General features: G+C 36.5%; 1 protein-coding gene and 1 long non-coding RNA gene across 6 annotated transcripts in view; one reads left to right on the plus strand and one right to left on the minus strand.

The window, feature by feature from the left end:
• The window catches only part of MIA2 (MIA SH3 domain ER export factor 2), a 52,615-nt gene continuing 30,470 nt past the window's right edge, over nt 1–22,145 (minus strand). For 4 of the 5 annotated variants that reach the window (XM_068192870.1, XM_068192869.1, XM_068192873.1 and 1 more), the window contains 20 exons: nt 21,838–21,909; nt 21,044–21,154; nt 20,656–20,727; nt 20,133–20,237; nt 16,504–16,626; nt 15,791–15,914; nt 14,949–14,995; nt 14,672–14,762; nt 13,347–13,485; nt 11,710–11,811; nt 10,378–10,438; nt 10,040–10,075; nt 9,045–9,112; nt 8,291–8,373; nt 7,799–7,930; nt 6,123–6,275; nt 4,667–4,798; nt 2,022–2,098; nt 1,382–1,616; nt 1–565 (listed from right to left, as the gene is read on the minus strand). In XM_068192870.1, coding sequence (XP_068048971.1) covers nt 417–565; nt 1,382–1,616; nt 2,022–2,098; nt 4,667–4,798; nt 6,123–6,275; nt 7,799–7,930; nt 8,291–8,373; nt 9,045–9,112; nt 10,040–10,075; nt 10,378–10,438; nt 11,710–11,811; nt 13,347–13,485; nt 14,672–14,762; nt 14,949–14,995; nt 15,791–15,914; nt 16,504–16,626; nt 20,133–20,237; nt 20,656–20,727; nt 21,044–21,154; nt 21,838–21,909 — 2,112 coding nt within the window. In that variant the 3' untranslated portion in view covers nt 1–416. The remainder of the gene's footprint in view (nt 566–1,381; nt 1,617–2,021; nt 2,099–4,666; nt 4,799–6,122; nt 6,276–7,798; nt 7,931–8,290; nt 8,374–9,044; nt 9,113–10,039; nt 10,076–10,377; nt 10,439–11,709; nt 11,812–13,346; nt 13,486–14,671; nt 14,763–14,948; nt 14,996–15,790; nt 15,915–16,503; nt 16,627–20,132; nt 20,238–20,655; nt 20,728–21,043; nt 21,155–21,837; nt 21,910–22,145) is intronic. The other variant, XM_068192871.1, reaches the window with a different exon arrangement.
• On the plus strand, nt 1,572–6,265 carry LOC137475518 (uncharacterized). Its single transcript, XR_010999931.1, has 2 exons — nt 1,572–1,690; nt 5,504–6,265. It is a non-coding gene; the product is annotated as an uncharacterized lncRNA (long non-coding RNA).

A 22,145-nucleotide genomic window follows, 5' to 3' on the forward strand; every position in this document is an offset into this window, starting at 1 on the left:
TTTCACTTTCTGTAGATTTTTATTAACTGTTTCCATTTGTTTTCACATCCTATTCATAAAGCAGCAAGCATCACTTTTGGCATGCAGAGAGACTCCTTGTACAACTCAACCTGCACAAAACAGCTGGACTTTTAAAATTATGTTCACATTATGTAATTTTATACACCTCTGAAGAGACTACTCAAGTTAGAAATGCGTAATTTAAAATGACTATTGTACAGTGGAAATCACTTATTCACAATATTCATAGGTATTTCATTCTTTATTTACAAAACACTATCCTGAGAATTTTCCCTACTAAGCTTCAATTTGAGCGAAGTAGTTTGTATAGACCTAAGTAACGATGGTTACTTAACATAAGGAAGAATGCCAGTAGGAGAGCACAAAACTGGTTCAGGACATTCCCCAAATGACTGTCAAGTCTCCTGCTGTGGTTCTGGTTCTACAGTTGATGGATTTGACTGAGATGGTTCAACTCTATTTTCAGGAGGAGGTGGTGGAGGCAAAAATCCAGGTCGTTGAGGTGGATAGTGAGGATAAGGTCTCATTGGAAATGGATTTCTTACTGTGAGAGAATCAGAGTAATCCAGTTAATATCAATCCCAACAGTAAACATGTAGACCTGCTCCTCTTGCTGGCTTACTGCTCAGCTAGGCCTATCTAACAAGAAGTCCCATGTCAGGATCCAAAGAGACAGAGACACCAGCAAAGAGGAGAGCAAAACCATCACTTTTCTCAGTAGTTACCCACAACAGTCTCAAAGCAGCAGCCAGCCACTGCAGCTCCTGGGCTACTGCTGCCCCTTCAGTCTGCCACAGCAACCCTTACATGCCACACCTTACAGATATTTTGGCAGATATATGGCTTATATGGATATATGGCTTAGCTCTTCACACATACTCAGAGAACAGCAGAAGTCAGAAAGAAGTCCTGCAATCTGATACTTACACCTTGCTCCAGTCTTGCAGACTCCAAGGGAACAGTTGTTTTGGGACTGTCCCTTTGCAGGGCACCAGCACACTTCAGAGGCAGAGGATGAAACTTTTAAGATTTATGGAAGATGCAATTTTATAGGAAGAAAAGGACTAAGGTAACCACCTACTTGCTTTCCTACCCCTCAAAAAGAATCCTTTAAATGCTGAGCAGTACATATTCCGTATTTTCCAGCCAAAGCTAGTATTTGTAAAAATATCAAGATGAGCTGTTGTGAAAAAGTGTACAACACAACCAAACTTAATCAGAAAAGATGCTCCCTGTTAGCTGAATTGAGAAGCAGCTGTGCTTCTAAGCAGTTAGCACCTCTACCCCTGTGGTAACTCACTACCTGCACAAAGCACGCACGTTCATCAGCTTGAAACAAATGCTGGCTAAAGCCACGTACTTGGCAGCGGAGGGCGTGGAGGCCTGAAGTCTCGTACTGGAAAGCATTCCCGTGGCCCATATATGCCAGCAGGAAGAGGGGGAGGAAAAGGAGGTCCTCGTCTCATGAAAGGTACTGGTGGTGCTCTAGCATCCACAGGCAGCAGTGGAGGTCTGACTGGAGGGAAAGGTGGAGGTGCAAACCCTGAACTGAGAGCTTCACTTTCAGGTGCCAGCGACTGGTCAGGGAGCGAGCTCTGCAACACAAGGAAACCAGGGATGTTAGCAGAGGCAAAGGGAACATCTCCAGTCCCATCAGGCCCACTTTCATGTAGGTGTGACACTAGCTAAGAGCTGCTTCCAACTCTGCTTTAGCTGCAGCATAATCCTGAGCAAGGCTATCTATGTGTACTGACCATCTGCTTGACCACAGTTTTGTCCTTTGGGATATAATTAATTTTCAACAGGGATTATATTAGTAATACATCAAAGTAATTCACAAGACAATAAGTGTTGTGGTAAAGTATACATGTAATTTAATAATTTGCACTGAAGAGTGCAATATAATGTGACCAATGGACCACAGACAAATGTTTCTATGCAAAATGTTTTTTGCAGAAAATTAAAGCTTCTTTAAGTCAAGCCTCTCTTTAGCTACTTACGCTAAGGTTAGAATGATCCTTCATCCCATCTCCACTTGGTTCTGTTCGTGGACTGTGTTCTGAAGATGTCTGTCCATCTGTATGCAAGAGTTACAATAAGTTATTCAGTGCTGATCTCTTTCTCTCCACCGACTTGAGTATTTTTTTCTGAAATCAGGATAGACTGGCAACAAAACCAACAGCATGCAGCAGTTCCCTTTTGCCCCTCTCTCCAAGTAATAGTTTATTTCTTCGGTAAGCCCCATGCTGGGAATGGCTGTGCTATGATATGCTTTTGGCACAGAGCTTCACACCAATCCTATTCAAGTATGACAAAAACCAATTCCGTCCTTGGCTGACAAATATCAAGGAAACTTCCAGAACCACATCAGTTTTGGATGAGTAGTCAGAAGAAATAATGATAATAATAATGATGATGATGACAATAATAACAATAATAACAACCATCATCCTCCTCCTCCTCCTCTCATTTGCCTTATTTACTTTATAAGTAAAGAGATAAATAGAAACTTCAGTCTTTTTACTTTTAAACTTTGCTGGGAAGAAGTACTTTCAGTAACAACTAGAGAAAACTATTAAAGGGAATTGTCAGAGAGTAGAATCTGACTGGATATAAATATACTAAATATATACACTAAATATGCTTTCTTTAAACAAACAAACCTCCAAATCTGGGATTTGAAAAATATTGCTTTCTTATGCTTCAGCTTTAATAGAGATGATTATACTAAAAAACAACAAACCAAAATAAGACTTCTAACTAGTGACAGAATTTTTATGTGCATGTTGTATTTCTACTCCTTGAAAGCAAACAAAGCTTTTTTTCTCAATGAACAGACAGGTCTTTTCAAAAACTCTTAAATCTTGTCATTTCAAGCAGGCCTGGCCTTGTTGATGATATTGTTACTGAATCTAAAACATTTCAACTCCTACGTCACACAGACATAGAGAATATTCATGCCTCGATATTTAAGTTCCATAACACTTTCCATTTTAGGTCCTTATGAAGTTCCTCACAAACTCTGTCAACCTTTAACTCTTCTTTCTGACAAGAAGTTTCCTGCTCCACGTACCTCCTCAAGTGAAAAGTTTTCATAGTTTGCCACCCCATCTTAGGAAAATCCATATTATTTTGTTCACTTTAAATAACATTTTGATTATCTTTCTAAGAAATGTAACTTGTTGCCTCTCATGAGTAGGAGCCTTGATTTCAGTACTGTGAGACACTCTGCTGTTCTGAAGTCAGATGTGCTGGATGGGCTGTTTTTTGGTGGTTGGTTTCTTAATTGAAGGGGTTTTTTGGGGGGTTTGGGATTTTTTACAAATACTCAGCCAACTCTAGTGAAATTATGTGTCTCTAGAAAGCAACGTTCACACATGCTTAATGACCTGTTAAATGCTGGCAACAAGGTTATCCAAAACTCTGTTTCCATTCATCCGGCTCTGAATTGCCCAGGAACTGACTACAACGTTTAAAAAAATAAATTAATTGTTGCTTGGCAGTGACTGAAGAAAGGGGCAAAAAAAGGATGCATTAATAAGTGCAAAGGCAGTGCACCTCTCCTGTCCTTCAGTCAGCAGCCAGGTGCTAGAAGAAAGACCTCAGTGGAACATGAAGTATTAGAAAGCAGAAGTGAGAAAGCAGTAGTGAAACTGACAGAAGGCTTGGGAAAGAGGGAAGGTCAGTAGCTGCACAGGGACAGAACTGTCTTCCAGTAAAGAGCCATTCACTTTGGAACCTGAACCTTCAACTTGAAACTAAATTCAGCATTCCCAGTTCTCACACACTGTGACACCGAGTAGCAAAGGTTCTCTCTCCTCTGGTCAGAAACGGTAAAAGGGAGACGGTCACTTCCTACTAATCCTGTCAGTAACTGAGTCCTGGGTCGTGAAGTTTCTGCTAGGAATATAATGGCTTCACTTTGCTGATGAATCAGACACATGTGACTTACCAGGACATTACATAAAGATGAAAAATGCTTAGTAGGTATTAAGCTCTTAAGCTGTCAGTGATAAGGTCTCTGTGACCAAAATTTTGCCTATGAGCTTTTGGCAGTTGCCAAGTGTCACAAACTAAAATGTACATAATTGGCCAATTCAAAACTAGTGGGTCAGTTAAAAGTGTGCTTGACCTGGGGGCAATTCACTGTGAACTACAAAAAGCTGCCACTGTGGTCATCAGTTTGAAGGAAGAGGCCTCAGACCTTCTACCTGCACCAAGCCAGGGGACACCTGAACATTTGGCTGTTTCTGTTTCACTCTTTGTGAATCTAACCCTTTCTAACTTTACCAAATGTGGCACAGAAATGCAAGTATGGGTTTGTGATGTTTTAATGCTGTGACGAGTCTCATGGGAGGGACCAAACCAGACTCTCAACCAATTATGAGTGGTTAACATACAGAACAGTCAGGGTAGACCACAAAAATACGTGATGACTGCCATTCCCGGAATCCCGCCCACCTGACAGCAGGTGCTCCAGCAGGGAATGGCTGCATCAAAGCCAGCAGGTGTTAAAAACGTTTTGTACATAATGGAACTTGAGGTCTGTGGTAGCCAAAAACCTGTCCTCTTGCCACAGCTTACCATGCAAAGTCAGCTTACACTGGGATTTTCCATTCTAGAGTATCATGGAAGCAATTCCCACCTGTTTTATCAAAAGACTGAACATTGTAAGTTCGTAGTTCTGCTGGTCCAGAAAGTCTTCCAGTATTTGGAGGATTAGGGAAAAATCTTTCTTGTCTTCGAGCAGGAAGAACTGGATCAGCATAAGGCTCACCTAACATTGAAGAAATCACAAAAACCAGATCTGTGAAGATTTATTCCTTCCATCCCACACAATTTTAGACCAGAAAGGTTCTTAGGGTATCTTACGCTCTTGTTAAATATACAAAGTGTCTATTAATCAGGGTGAGCAAACAAATCTTAAATAACCCAGAGGAATCCCACCAAGTACATCCAATTGCTTATGTTTCTAAAAAGCTGCAAAAGAAAAAGTTCATTGATTTTTGGTTTAACATAGGGCAGAATTTTGAAAGTTATGATTGCCTAAGGTATAAACAGTGGGGCCTTGAAACAAAGGTTCAGCCTAGCAAAGAAGATGGAAGACAAAACAAGGGTACTATATGTTTTAAGCCATTCTTAGGTAAGAATACTGTTTTCCATTATGTTTCATAGTGCTGTAATATGTTTTCACCAACTTGCTGGCAACAGATCCAGCAATCTGTCCTGCAGCTACAAGACAAACTGTATCGGTGAGATCCAAGGGCAAAGGTGGGCTAAGAACACGAAGGAAAGAAACTACCCCCCTGCAGTATTCTGTCAGCAGACCACACCCACCAGATGAGAAACTGCATCCTGAGAGGAACTTGAGTTCTACCACCAGGCTTTCACACAGATGTGTACTGCTTGCTGCAGTAATAACTGAGGTTACCTACATTTTTATTTTTTCTAAACTTGTAATGTTTTTTCTTCTTTATTACAGGTATCCAGGAAGGTTGACCAAAACCCCGGGTTTTTACTTGACAAATGTGAGCAGAATACTCTTGATTCATCTCTGCCTTCCTTGAGTGGTTAAGTGCAATACAGATGTTTAGCTGAAGATCTGAGAGTGAAGACTGATTTTGCTGCTGTTAATCATTGAAGAGACAGTATCAACAGGAAAACATGTGCCAGGCAGGATGAATGTACCATGGTACTCTTGTACTATTAATATAAATGGGGTTTTTTGAAAAATAGTATTTTTCAACATTACCTGGTTTTTATTTAAATAAATTAAAGCTTTTTACTTCTTAAATATCTTATTAACTATCCAGCCCAGGCAGGTTTTTTAATACACTAAACAAACTCCCAATAAAATGATGAAACCAAACAATTGATTGTCCCTTGATAATACCAATATGTACTTAAAGGCAGCAGAGAAGTGCAAATGAACCACACTGTTCAAGAAGAGGAAAAAACTACTATTAAAAAATACCAGTTCAGTTGCACGTGCAGGTCCAAGAAAACATTTAATATTTTTAAACCCAAAATAGTTAAATATATAGACTGCAAGTCAGTAACTCCTCTTTTCCATGGATACAGTAGCTAAGCAGAGTTTTTACCTGGTGGAGGCAGAATTATCCTGTGTTCTCTTTCCCAAGGAGGAGACAGGGATCCAGTATCTGATGGTGGTCTGTGAGGATCAGTTAATCTATCAGGATTCAGCTCTCCTCTTTCACTTCCAGCTTCATACATGGCAGTTGGTCCTCTGGATCCTAATTGAAGAAATCAAGTAGTTATTCACCCTTGTGTTTTAAATGCTCTGCTATGGCTTTCCTCATTCAGTCTGGAAATAGTGGAGCAGATCACAGAATCAGACACAGATCACTGTCAAGACACACGAGGCGCCGGCTCCAGGGGCTCTGCGGCTGTTTGCCAGCGACCAGTTACGGCTACAAGAAGGGGTCAAAGGCGTGCAACCAAGAGTCTTAGCTCAGTAACAGCACAACATAGAGGACCTGCAATGCTTTTGAAAAAACTAATAATTTTACAAGTTCCAGTTAATTTGAACCAGAAACCACTGCCCTCATGATAAATAATCTCAGCGATAAAAACCTAATCAAACTAACAATTAGCATGCTGAGAGTTAATACTGGTATCATAACACACCCATGTGCATTCAACACCCTTCTGGTTCTAATTCTTTATTCAAGAAGAAGGAAAAAAACAAACAAAAAAATCCAAACCAAAAAAAAAAAAAAAAACCTGTAAGGCCAGGTCAACACATAATCAAGTGCAACAAAAACCATAAAAATAAGGGATTTTAGATGGCAAGCTTCCTCTAAAACAGACTGGGTCTGAAAAACTACAGAAATACTGAATTCTGCTATCATTCTCTAATTCTCCATGGTATAATTCAACCTAAAACTTGAAGCCATTGTGTGTCTTGTGCACTCTGAGATAAGTACTGTAATTGCATTTACCGAAATCCTTATAGAATAGAAATCTGGACATTTCCCACTAATTAAGTAAAGGCTTCAGTGGGTGCAATGGTAAAAATAAATTAAACAGTAGCTTCTTGACTACCTGTAACAGATGCTTAACTTCACTCTAGCATTTACCTACACTGCTTCCATCACCATAAGAAATATGAATGGAGGGTATTTTTCTTCCCTTACAACCCATGCCACCTCAGCTTACTTTCACCTACTCTTGAATCTCTGAACTGTACCCCTTACACACAAACTTCTTGGTCCCTTCTATCAGTAGGGAAGAAACACTCTCCATGTACAATGGCTGCTTCAAATTTAGAACACAGGGAAGGGAACCAATTTACTGAACCAGTAACTTTCTAATACCACAACCTCCAATAAAACTGCCTCACGTTTTTGACAACATTCTCTCACGGACTGTAGACCAATGAGATGGAAGGGGCAGTATTCTTTTTTCAGAAAACTAATTTTTACTTTAAAATCATATTTATTTCAGCAGAACCCCATCTGTCCAAGAAATAAAAGACAACAGATAAGTCTGGCTTTTTACTTTTCTTAATTTATGCTTCTAAAATGAATCCACTGACAAACCTACCAATAAAAAGTAGATTTCCAATTGCATTGTTACACATTAAACAGCTTTAGAAGCAAGCTGAAAAACAGGAAGAGTTTGTCCAATTAACCGTTGATGTTGAATTGGTTGTTTTAATACTTTTTGTCACTAACAAGAGGAAAAGGTGTGACAGGTTTATAGGAGAGGAGAGAGAAATCCAGAATAGATACATTTTCAAGTTTAAGAATTGTACCTCTTCCTCCTCCTCCACCTGGAAGCATAGGTGAAAGCCTTAAAGGACCCTCCAATAAAGTTGGAGGGGAAAGAAAAGCTCTTGTTTCAGATGAAGGCCGGCCCATTGGTGAGGGTCCATATGGGGAATGCTCTGGAACAGTTAAAACAAAATACTCAAGTTGACAATACTTAGTTTAACAAACTGTATAAATAACTTCTCAGGTGAAGCTAAAAACTAAACTATGTAACTAAAATGAAAACTGTACTCTCATTACCATGTGTAACATATTCCCAGTCTACTCTCATCAATACTACAAATGCTCTTAGTTTCAACAAAATATTTGATGTGATCTAGAGTCACTTATGACCCAACTCTTTGTTTTTTTTAACAACTAGTATTTGTACATACACATGGCCAAGATAGTTTTCGAACAATTAAATATGTGTGGTCTTGGGAAACAAAACCATCAACCAAAAAAATTAGGCTCTGTTTTACAATTCAATACTGTACCTCTGCCAAATGGTCTCATTGGAATATCAAGAGCATAAGGGTCTTTTTCTAAAAGTTCAAGTTTAAATTCTGCTTCAGTTAATCTGCAAAGAGACAACAAATAAGTAGTAAGTGACCAAGAAATGCAAAAGCTTTACCAGACTACACTGTTTACTGCCAGGCTTTCTACGTAACTGGTTAATGAAGCAAGGTATTTTATTCCCTAAATAAATAAGACAAAGGATGCCACAGTACTCTAAACTTTAAAATGCCTGAAAGTATTTCTCTATGCTGCTGTGTTTCAACTGTAATTCAGAAGCTGAAGTTGCATTTTAGATGTCACATTCCTAGTATGGCATCACTCTAATTGCACTCCAAGTATTAACCTCACACATCAAAGTTCCTCTCAACTACTACCAACTGCTAGTTCAGCATTAACTTCTGAGGTAAGCTGTGAAATCGTAAAGTAACCACACATCTGGTTGATACATAATTACTTAAAACAAACAAATAATAGCCCCCCAACATTTGTGTTCTAGTCCTACATTCTGCTTCTTTCCTGAAGTATTTCAATACTTCACATATTTCCTAACGTGTTACTTTCTTGCATGTCATAATTACAGGAAAGCTCAAGTGACTCCCTTTCTTTCAGAACTCAAACACTGATCTCTCTGCTGTGTTTGGGCCACAATACCTTAACAGAAAACATCAATCTGCCTAAATCCAACACGTGCCAAACTGCATTTGTTTATGAGTAGATAATAACTGCACTTACTTTTGTCTATTATGTGCATTTTCTTTTTTTATATCATTGAGGTGTCTTTCAGCTGCTCGGGCTGTCAGCTTTGGGAAAGGACAAAAACCATATGATTAGATATTGCTATTTTTTGATTAAATGCTTCATAAATATGACAATTTCTAGGTCCAAGACATGTTATGTGAAGTGTATAGATTGCATTTTCACAAGGTATGACTCATATATGGAGCCTCACATATGTCAGCAAATGATATTAGCAGCTCTAAAACCCAAATTTTGGAGGAATGATAAGGCTTTCCTGCAGGTTCTTAAAACTTCAGAAACTGAATTCTTTGGTTATACCTGCTCTAAGCATCTACAGAAGATTTGAAGTCTCAAATTCTATGTAAAAATGTTGTATTTTAAAATCAGATAGATAAAATCTCTGGAATTATGACCACAAAGCACCACAGCTTTTAGCAGGATTTTATCTCAGACATTCCATGAAAGTGAAGAATGTATTAGTCAGGAGATATTTTAAATTTTCCTGTTTGGAAAAAAATGGCAAAAATGGGTTTTGTAGAAACACACTTAGGAAGCTGTCAGTGGAACATACTGTTCTCACTGGACATAACATGTTCTACTTGTAGATCAAAGAAGAGAAGTGCACCCAAAGAAAATATCAAAATGGCATTGAAACAAAGCCAAAAGCTTTCATTATTAGCAAAATGCCACACATTTGTTATATGGTGTCATATTCTTCTAGCAGATTTATTGCTATAACAAATGATATAAGATTATCATTCTACTGTGTTCGTAAATATCCAGCTTAATTTTTCCACCTATTTTATATAATAGAAGTGTTTTTAACATGCCTTTCCATATTTCTGCAAGAAATATGTTTAAAAGTGAAAGGTTAGAGATAATTTTGATGATCTGTTTTAAGTATGAACCAAAAGGTGACAAACCAAACTTTTCAAATAATGAAAAATGAAGCTGCAGAAAACACAGAAAGTTCAGTATTTGGAACTTACCCAATTATCATGAGCTTTTTTCTCATGTGAAGTAATCTGTGAAAGAGAGATTTGTTATTCACTAAACCCCAAAGCTTAGGATTATATGCTCTTTTTTATAAATTTAATGTGTGTGGGTAATTTATAATGAGATGCCTAAACTGAAAATTCAACTTTTCAATGAAGTTATCTGGTGATCTCTGCTATGGAATCGTGTCAGTCCAAACCAGATGACATTAAGAAGAGGGAGGGGGAGGCAAAAATTAGACACCCAACAAAGCCAAGCCAAATACAGTTCACAAGCTAACAGCAAGTGGTATTCCAGTTGCAGTAAATCCCTCCTACAAGGCACAAAATACCTGATTCTCATAAGAGCGAATGGTTCTCTCCAGCTCTTCTTCCAGATCCTTTGCTCGTTCTCTGTAACAAGATGACAACTGATGATACTGTAATACTGAATACAATAAACTCAACAATAGCCACAAGGTGTAATTAAGATTTTTTTTTTTTTAATCCAAAAGACAGTATTGTCTCTTAGGCCCATGGGATACAAAAGAATTATACTAACAGTGGAAATTCCAGGCCTTACATTGTAGGCAAACAGGGATGTAAACAAGAGAACAGAACCCAAACCCCAACACATCCCCAACTTTTCAGTGGTTTGTGGTGTTTCCAGCAAAAAGGCTGTCCTTCCTCACATGCCCTACCAGCCAGCCTCACCCAGCTCAGCACAGGAACTGATGTGGCTGGAGCACCACACTGTCACAAGCTACCAGTCCGGAGGGACAGTCACCTGCACTGAAGTTACTTCAAGACCACATGTCTGATGCCACCTTTGCTGCCAGCTGCCCTGTGCACAGCCTCTCTAGGTTCAACACTTTCTCAGCAGGTGAGCCAAAGACACAGACATGGCTTGGTTATACTTAATTTGCAATATTAATATTCTCTTTAAAATTAGGATGCCTACAAAATCCATGTTCTGGATAAATCAGGAAGAGTGTTCTGTCTTCCTGTACGAATACTTAAGAATGTCCACAAAGAAGAAGTATTGATTACTATTGTTCAGTTAGGCCTAATAACCCCATAAACACTGAAGTAAAATTGCAAATATACATTACATACTGCAAATCATGCCACAGTTAGATGAAATACAGAAAAAACACAGAGGTACACAGCTGGTGCAACAAAAACCAGAGCAAAGCAGTTAAGAAACAGCTACAGTAAATATTCACCCTTGACAATATCTTAGTAAATAATCTCTAAGCAACAGGACTATCTGACAAGATGTAAGAAACAGAAATAGAATACTGTAACTATAAGCATAAATGTTAGCTCTGTAGGAAAACTGAACATTCCATTTATTTCACAACATTCTCTTAACTTTGTATTTTTAGCTTTGTTCAGTAAGGGGAACTAGATGAGAGACCCACTTCTACCACACCGTTAAAGCTAATGTATCAGTACAGTTAGGACTCTAATGGAAGAGCAGTTGCCCTAATCTTCAACACCCAAATGTTTTAACAAAGTAAAACCACCCTTCGTCTGTATTACACGCAAACTAGTGTCTAACACATACACAACAAAGAAACTGGAAGAAAGTACATTTGCTTATGCTGTGTTTTTTTAAAATTCTCTACTGTTCTTTCTTCACTTTGGAACAAGTGATTACAGCAACTGAAATCTGCAATTACCTGTAGCTGTTTAGTTCTTCAGCAGCATGGATAATTTTTTCATCTACTTTAGAAAGCTTTTCTTCCTTCTGTAGACGTTCCCTCTCTTCTACTGTCAACTTCCTTTAAACAACATTCAAAAACTATGGTTAATTTTGTTTCAAGACAACAATTTTGAAAGCAGCCACAAATCATATCAAACAAACTAAAACCCAAGCTACATTAACGGTCAGTGATTTGTTCTGGTATTTTCTAAAAACAATTTTCTAGAGGAACAAAACAATTGTTACTAGCTATTAAAAAAAAAAAGTCTTTCCAGGTCCTCTGTTTTTAACCTTATGCCTTATTGGGCATTACAGAAGAAAAAAACTCATGCACAAGGTAGTTCTGCAGAGCACACGTGGATACCACTGCTACATACAGCCCTGAATGGATAAACTGGTCATTTTCCTGTGAACAGCAGCTCTTAGCAATCAAGCTGTCTAAATCATGGATCCGGTGAACATGGTTTAAATTTCGTTTCTACTCAATCTTCATTTCCTACTTTTCCATTTTCCCTGTTTGAACAGACCCAGTTTTTAAAAGATGCCTTAATTAATTCTAAGGTTTTTTTGTGTTGCTACATCACCCCACCTGCTTCTCGCCACTCCTTTTTGGCTTTTCTAAAATTTTTTGATAAGCAGTGTACATTTGCTGAGTTTTAGTGAAGTTATTTTAAAATATCATCCACACAGCCTGCTTTCTGCCTGCTTATTGTATCTTTTTTTAACAGGTTCCTTCCCACTCCCTCCCTGATCTTTTTTAAAAATCAAAATGCTAATGCAGTGATTTCTAGGATTTATTGCATCTACAAAGATACAAAATATCTGTACAAATACACATGTTACAGAGCAATTACTGAAAGTAATACTTCAAAAAGGTCCTGCACACTGCTCAGTACAGGATCTAGTCTTGTGCTGATTCTCTTGCTGCCTTCAAGATTATGCCCACCCTTTGAAGAAATAATTTCTGATCAGTAAAACTGTAATTTTACATCATGCCCTAAAGTGATGTGCCCTGCTGCCACACACACACTCCTGAAGGTTACTACATGCCCTGGACCAATCAACTTTAATTTCTAGTCCTAAACATATTTCTGATTTCAATCACTAGGTCATAATCCCTACTAACATTCTGATTGTGAGGCAGATAGTACAGCCTTCATATTCTGGTGTTCTTGGTGAGGAAAGCTTGATTCACAAGGGTTCTATGTTGCTTACCAACAAGAGCTTGCCTATGCTTTAAGTTTAGTTTTATATATATCTTGTCATTCCCCTGGCATTCCTTGCTCTCTTTATTATATAAAATATATCTCACAGTTAAAGCTTAAAGAAAAAAATAATCAAGCTGTCCAACTTTAATTGCCGTATTTCATAGATTAAAAATCTGTTACTTTGTTTCTGTACTTGCTTGTGGTAAAGTTCTAAAATGAATTGTTTCATGGAAACAATTTCTATAAACTACTATAAACACAAATGTACATGAAAGCATAATAAATTGTCTTCACAATTCAGAAAATTCTGGAAAGCAGTATTCAAACTTTCAATAATTTCCAGTCTCCCAAATCAGAGTTACATTCAAATCAAACAGCAAGCATTGAAGATAAAAAGAACCAGCACCTGTGCAGTTTCATTTCATTTTCTTGATAAAGCTCAGTCATTACTTTAAGTTTCTGCTGAAGCTTTTGAACTTCGCTTTCGAAATGTTCCTTTTCAGACTGCAAGGAAGCTTGTTGGCTTTGAAGGTTTTCTATGCGTTCTGTCAAATTTAGAGATAATTATATTGGGATAACACATTGGCAATATTTTAGTAAACAAAAAGTCTGTAAAAACCTTTGATCCTATGTTGATTTAGTAACATAAGATACAAAGTTAACACATTTCAATATATGACACAAAATGAGGAACCAGCAACTATACTCTCTACCTGCCACAAAGTGCAGCCCTGTGAGTGTATCAAGCCTTTACCTCCAAACCCCATAACTTCTTTGAAAACAGCTCAGTTTTGTAATTCAGAATCTAAATTTTCATTTGGGGCTCTTATTATTGTAATTATTTGACTAAAGGAGTACAACTAGCACCACCATATGCTCTTGCAGATTTACCTATACAAGGTCCTCCTCAATAGCCTGAATGATTAGCTCAGATTTGTCAAACTACCTATATCTTTCCAAATTGAATTAAAAGTCATGTTTCTCTTCCTATTTACTATTCCTGTGCCTCTTTTCAAGAAATAAAACAAAGCTTCTAGTGAGTTTGAACATCTTCATGGGACAGAGCTACAGTCAATTTGGAGAACTCACTAGCACAAGGAATATATTTAAAGGACTGTAAGAAACTGAAAAATACAGTCTGACAGAGCATTTCACCACCCAAGTAACAAAGCTGGACATTTGTAAGTGATGGCTACTCTGCCAGCTAAGATTACAAAAGCAATAGCTAATTACAGGTTTTAATTTGAGCTTGAATTGTTTTCATTTCATAAGGTTTAAGTCAGTATGTCCTACACAACAGAGGAAACGAAACAGAGCAAGATGTTAAGTTCAATTCTCTAAATGCAGTACTTCATAATTTAAGGATTGAGTTTGCACCCATTATAAACTAACTATAATTAAGCTACTCTTTTAATAGATGGGTTTAAAATTTAGATTAAAACTCCACTGTTTCATGTCCAGAAATTATTTAAAGGAGGTATTATGCATTTATTAACATCACTTTGCTCTTGTATTTTAAGATTCTACAGCTAACTTTATAGCTACAGAGTATTCCAACAGAGTACAACCAAATTTGCGACTTCGATTGCTCCACGTCTAAAATCATGTATTTAAAACAGCTAAGCAACTTAAAAATTAATTTTAAAAATCAAGTAGTTATTAATACTTGCAGCCTATAACACCATTTTACCAAAGCAGCATCTTACTAAAAGCAAAACAAGATTTAATTACCTGTAAGTTCTCCTTTAGCTTTATTTTCATCAGAGAGTTTTGAATACATTTGGTCTCTTTCTGCTTCCATGGTCTTTAAACAAGCATTTAACTATAATCAAAAATTAAAAATAAGGAGAACATTAAAAGACTACCAGATTAAGAAAGTGTTTGCATGCAAAAATATCTAATTAAACATTAAAATATGCTCTACTCTGATACTGGTATTACCAGAATAATTACATATATTCCCTCTAGTTTCCCCTCTTCTACCCACAAGTTTCTTAAAATCATGTACCTTTGCAGCATAGATCAATTTCTTTACAGTTCGTTTTTGCTCATCATCTGCTTGAAGGAATAGAACAATAAGTCATGTAAAAAGCATGAAAGAGTTTGTGACAGAGCTTACTGCTATTATTTGGGGTTTTTATACAAAAGCAATGCCAATATACCACAATAGGCACAGCATACTTGGAAGATAAAGGAGCAAAAAAAAAAGCAGGGGTGTGAGAAGATATGCCAGTATTGCAGTGCTTTGTTTGCCAGTCAATCACGGCTCAGACTGGTCATGTTAAAATATGAATACGCACTGTAAGATTGATGGGCACGTGCCCTATGGTATCATAAACACCAGCACAAAAAGAAGCTGCAGCAAGAAAATGAGGAAGAAGGGCTTTTCTGTGTTGCTGTTTAAGGGGACTCACATCTACACCCATTAGATGACACTGCTACCATACTGCTTGCAACAAGTAATACCTCTGTAAGGATAAGGAAGCAAAAATTAGGCTCTAAGGATGCCCAGTACTACTGCTGGGAGGAGCCTGAAGAAGAAATAAAAGCAAGATTTCCACCAAGAAATGGCACAGAGTCATTGCTTAATATACTGCAGAATTCTGCAAGAGACTGATCACTGAGTCTTTACACTGCTCTGTGACAGTCTGTATGCCACACAGTGCTGAACAGGAGGACAGGCTGCTATTCCAGAGATGTCCAAGCATCAGTTAACTGTCTGACATGCATGACATCGGGTGAGATTTAGAAATCTGACTTCTATAAAGCTAATCTTGCAACTTTTCTTGGCAGTTAGTCAGTTCTGTATTTCTACAACATCTGTAAAATACTTAAATAGGGAAACCATACCTAATTGCTCTCCGTTCTCTGTTTCACCCTTTATATCTGTGTCCCAGTGGTTGTCTTCAGCATCACCATCTTCTCGTATTGCTGAGCTCCAGTCTTTCATGTTCAGTATATATTGTGTCAGTGACTAAGAAAAGCACACAAAAACCTCACAAACAAATACAAACAATGAAAATGTAGTTATCATTACAATCACTTTCCAAGATTTCTGTCCTTTATTTAGTTCCCTTAGTAGATCAAGTCAGCCCCACATACAAGCTTCTAGATGTCTGATAATACTTTTTCTACCAAAGCACACATTTGCAGGTCAACAGGCACATCTTTGTGAAGATTTTTCAGATAGCTCTCAGCATGCATGATTTTAGTGTGGCTTGTGTATGTGAGGTACACAACTATAAGAATATACACCCAAGTTCCACACTCCAAACTGGAGACAGGGGGAAAAGCCAATACTCTATCAGAACTAAACGAGTTTTTCCTTAGTTGTCTTTATCAGACAGCTCCATTGTGCTGCTAAGCAACCTTTTTTTTTTGCTTAGCCAGAAACATTACATTAGAGAATAGAGACAGCAAAAAAAAGTCCAAAACAGCATAAGGCATATTAAGACAAGGAGAGGTTGTCAGGCTTTCTTGGAACTCTGTGATTAGCATCTGAATAGACACTAATCTATGATTAGTCTGAATACTTTGATTCAATCCTAAATGTCATATTTTACCTTGATTTGGCTCTCTTTATTTTTCAAAACTTCTTCTACATCTGTTTTAGAAGATTCAAACATCTTTGTTTGTTCATTTAGTTCACTAAGTCGTTCACCCCATCCTTCAGCTTCTTGTAAAAGCTAAAAAGGGAAATCCCAGATTAGTGATTGTCTACAAAACCAAGAATCGAGGATGAATAGTACTGAACCTGTTACATGTATTGTCTATACATAAGTGGGATTTAAAACCTCTCACCCACAAGTAATAATTAACAGAGATAAGACTACAAGAAAGTTACCTAAAGAGTTGAAAATTAAATCTTCTATGTTTAGTTCAGTTGCTTTAGCTGCTATAGCTGTCCATTGTAATCAGATGTTAGGATAATTTTAAGCATTTATAGGAAGTGTTCCGTTTATTCCACTCAAGTTTAAAAACCTTGATGTGACAATAGCAATGAATATAAAATAGTAATAATTTACTTAACACTGACATACACAGGGGAATGGATGGAAAACACTCACACCCCAATAGGAACACACACTTCTGAAATGGTGTCTGTGTCTTCTCAAATTAGAAGCAGTCAGAGAAGTTAAGGGGAACCAGGAAGCTTTTAGGCACTTACTTACATTCATGTGACTTGCAAAACTGTATTATTTCTCCTCCCCCATACCTCTTGAAGTAGTTTTAAAACTTTATTTTAAAAAAGCTTCCCCATTCATGAAAGTCACAGCAGTATGTAGTCAACACCTACTAGTATGTATCTCTGCAATTAACTGTGCTTAACCAAAATGATAGGTAGGTTCCAAGGTTACATTTTACAGACGTTCCCTGGTAAAATCTCATTTCATAAAAATATTTTACATAGTAAAGGGATTAGAACACCTCATCACCAGCTATTAAAAATAACCACTGCAACATACTAACTACTTATATTGAGAACGAAATTGAATAGATGCAAATTTCTGTTAAGACAAAACATGCTGTACAACAACATGGGGAAAAGTACAACCAAATTGTCTTCAGAGTTTGTCAAAAAATAATGCTTGAAGTTGCACAACAGGCAATCAATTTAAGAGCAGTAAATGTACAGAAAAGAGTAACTAGGTTGAGCAATGAGAACATAACAGGCAGTTATACTAAAAATACAACCAGACAACGGTAATTAAACAGGGGAACTGCCATGCAAATAGACAAGCAAGCCTGAACACTACTTATCCAAGATAAACTAGAAGGCACAGAACAAAAGGTATGTGATTAGAATTGAATTAATTGCCCCTTGGCACACAATTGCACTTTCCAAACCTTAAAAACCATGTATGAATTTGCAGCATCATGCAAACAACATATTGGGGATTAGAAGACATACACAGACAGCTGTTTTTATCATTAATTGTCATCATCAAAAGATGACTTTTAAGATATTCCTTCTTCATGATGCCAAAGAGAAAATAAATTTACATGACTTTATACACCTGTAAGAACTACAATAAAGAGAAACAGCAAGGATTTGCAATGAGCTAAAGCAATGCATATTTCTAATGTTCCTGAAGAAGAAAAAAAACCAACCAAAAAACCAGCAAAGCACAGAAGTTCATTAAGAGTTCCCTTGTTCAACCTAAAAGACCCAATCCTCTCTCTGACACATCACAAACCTGAAACAGCACACCTCCTATAAAGTTTAAGCTATGATGTGCCAGAAGATGATTACCCATTTATGCAAATGGGCAGAGGAAGAAAGAGCTCTAGTGTCTGTGAACAAATAACACCTTTGTTACCTTTTGAGCATACGTGAAATTCCATCTTTAGAAAAAAAGGTAAGAAAGAAAATCAAAGTAGGATATGGATATTCTGATATAGTAAACTAATTCTCACACTTAGAAAGCAGCTCAGAAATGAGAACACAAGTAAGGCAGACACTTTCTCTTTTTTACTTCTCAGGTTCCAGCAACAAATAATATTAGGTTATTTATCTACTAAAAAGCACAAACTACAATATGCACAAATGTTCTCAAACTACTAACAACTGCAACAAACCTCAGTTAACAACAAAGTGTAGTAATTAATCCTAAATAATGTGGTTAAGGAAATACTTATTACTCAGGCTGTTTTATCAGGAAGGAATGCAAAAGAACTTTTTTTTCACGTAAGAACATGGCAATTAAACCCTGGAAATTGTTTTTACTAATTTTTTCCCTGGTTTTCCTTGATATAAAATGATTGTCTAAGAAATATAGGCAATTGCCAGCACTTAGTATTATCTTTCTCTAAGTACTATTTTTTTACTTTATTAAAAATGGAGGAAAGTTAAGATTTTTGTCACACTCACAAATATTTGGATTCTTTCTATTTGAAACCAAGAAATGACCACAGGGAAAAAAAAAAGAAAATTCCTCTCTATTAAAAATTTATGTATCGCTTCTCAAAATTTATTACATAAGAATACTGTCGCATTTGAAACAAAGCACTGAGACCAGACCCTTCCTCCTCACAAAAACAAAGAGGATGTAGAGATTAGAAAAAAAAAAGACTCTTGAAAGAAAATAATTCTCAAGCAACTTAATCTCACAATGATAACAGTCAAATCCACTGCTTCTGCACCCACAGCTCTTAATAAAACTGTCTTCTTTTTTTGGCAACCACAAACATGTACTTCTTCTAGAATTAGGGAAAAAGATCACATTTTACTAACAGAGTTGTGCAGAACTGAAATATTCCTCCTGCAAAAAAAGAAAAAAAATTCCAGTATCCCTTTCTTTTTTCCTGAACCACTAAGTTTGACATACACCATGTTTTGGCAGAGAGGACTAAAGAACTCCCCAGCTTTTTATAAGAATGATAAAAAGCAACAGGCCTGTACTTCCACTCTCACCACTCCTCCTTCCCCTGGGCAAATCTCTATCAGGTTATTCCTCAGACAACAGGGAGATCATCAGTCAGGAAAATAAGCACATATCCATTAAAACCACAACAAACCACCTCAAACCAACATTACACAGAAAATTAAACATTTAGAGAAAATATCTATTTGTAAGAAAATAAATAGCTTCACTGTAAAGCAACCTATTGCACAGGACAACTATTGCACTTGCTAAATATTTTAAAATATTCAGTGTTCTTTGTGATCTGGCTACCGCACAGAAAACAGACAATTAAAATTTGGGAGGTAACAATGTTTTCTATTCCTCTCTGTTACGTACCTGACTTTCAATTAATACATCTACAGTGGCACTCGAGTATGTTTTTTACTTGCCTTCTGAATACTCTGCAATTCCTCAGTTTCTTTGGTTTTCTAGATCAAGTAAAAGAATTTTCTCTCTGCCTCTGTAGAGAATCCTAGCTGTAGACTTGTTCAGATATTTCTGCTTTCCAACAGATCTCAACAAATTTCTTATTAGACTTACATTACCACATACTCTCCTTCCACTGAGCTCCATGCATGATTCCCCACAAACAAACTACTGCATTTCTTTTAAAACAGAATTATTTTAGACAAACATAAAATTGCTCTAAAAACCATGCCCTTTTCCTCATTCTATTTACTAAAATACCCAAGAGGTTATTAGTAAACTTGTTGAGGATAAGCTGTTTGGAGAAATCTTATTTATTAGTATCACAGTATTTCTAAGGATAACTAGGAAGAACCCACCTGCTTCTCACTTTCCTGGAGATGGCTGTTTTCATCTACTGCATCTTGAACAGATGTCTTGAGTCTCTCAGTATTAATCTGATACACTTTTAGGGTGGACTTGGCCTAAGTGAAATTAAAATGTGTATTGTTTAAATGGTATTGGTGAAGATATAGATGGGGTCATGATGGTATTACTGGACTTGTCTTAGGTTTTCTGGCTGTGCTACATACATATTCTCATATTTTCTCTACAATTTCAACAGTTTTTGCTGACTGTAGTTTTGCAATACTATATATCACTGAGGAGTAAGAAAGCAAAGAAAAGAACAAGGTAACTACTTCTCAATAAATGCCAATCACTATATGAAATAAAAAGTTGCTCAATCAAGCCACACCAAAGTACTAAGCCTTACAAACTCTTTTGGTTTGCAGAGCATATGATCTCTGCACCCTTAACAGAAAAAAAATTAAAGCAGTAACTACATGGGGAATAGAGAAATGGCAAAGATTTGAAAACAGAAACTATAAAGGTTAGACATACCTCATCAATTTGTGACTGGATAGATTTTTCTTCATTCTCTAAAGACTCCACTTTCTCCTGAATTTCAGCCACCTGAAAATTATTAGTTGTCATACAGCTTCTTTCACATATTTGACTGACAATGTCTAGGCAATTAATACAATTATTTTTATTTTCAAACTGAGAAAGTTCTACTGCTGAATCGGTAAAAATGTGTGCAAAACCAGCTTTTCTTCTTTTGAGTATTCTCCTTTATCATTTTTCTAATGTTACAGGGAAGACAAAATGAAAAATCTAGTTTTTCTTTCAGAATACACAAAGAAAATTGTTTGTCTTATCTGCAGAAATTTTTTTTGAGAGAATTTTTTTAAACTAATAGAAACAAAAACAGGATTCTACTTATTCTTACCAAAGTATCATTTTCCGACTGCTTAGATTTTTCTTCTTCCAGTTCTTTTTCTAGTTTCTCTATTTCCTTGTTGAGTTTCAAGTTTGACTTGTTCAGCTTTTCATGCATTTCCTAAATCAAGTTGGTTGGTGAGTTAATAAAACATTTGATATTAATTACATATGAAGACAACAAGTATATTTTAAATATGACAGCAAAGTATGTTTCACTCAAATACGCTAGAGACTCCTGCATGAACAAAAGATGTAAGAATTAGCTCTGTAGGATCTGAGGTGCAAAATGAAATAAACCTACTTGCTTTTTTTCAACATGAATTTTATAGAGCCTATTAGGTATTTCCTTCACTTATCCAGAACTCTTACAAATATATTCTCAGTTTGGAGGATATAAATAATGTAGTGGTAATTTTTCTTTAAAACTGTGCACCTGTAGACTATGGAAAATATTTGAATTAGATAAGACGTGAGAAAAAAAATACTTCATGTACTACCCTCTCTCCTAGAAATGGCACCAATTTACTTCTTAAAATTAAATATTGTCCAAAATGCCATTTGTTCCAGTATTACTCATCCTCAGTGCAATTGTTAACACAGGCTTCTCTTAATTTAAATGCTTTGATTTTAAGTAATTTTCAGTAACCCAATTAAAACTATTGTGTTCGAGTTTTTGTGTTTGTCTGACTTTTTTGCTATTGTTTTTACTTAGTTTGTTTGGGTGTTTTTTAATAGGGGCCACATTTTTCCTAAAATATTGCCTTACATTGTAGAAGTAACAATTTTCATTAATCTTTTTACCTCAAAAAAAGATGTGTCTGTTGATTCTTTCATAGTGTTACCATCCTTCAGAGACAACTGCAAATCTTCAAACTGAAAAGGAATTACTTTATGTCAGAATATAGATAAACAATTGATGAAATATTAGCATTAACATGTGATGCTCTAGTCTGAAACACAGACCTCACCTAAATATGCACAAATGCACCTTGCTGGAAATCAGGAAAGCCTTAACCCTACTAGACTAGCCTAGTGATGTAAACCAAAAAAAGACACCTTGAAGTTGCTTCCAGTGAAATATATTGTACTGAGAGTTAAAAGGCAGAACT

Source organism: Anomalospiza imberbis, chromosome 6, assembly GCF_031753505.1.
Source record: "Anomalospiza imberbis isolate Cuckoo-Finch-1a 21T00152 chromosome 6, ASM3175350v1, whole genome shotgun sequence".
In the NCBI taxonomy this organism is placed as follows: domain Eukaryota; kingdom Metazoa; phylum Chordata; class Aves; order Passeriformes; family Viduidae; genus Anomalospiza; species Anomalospiza imberbis.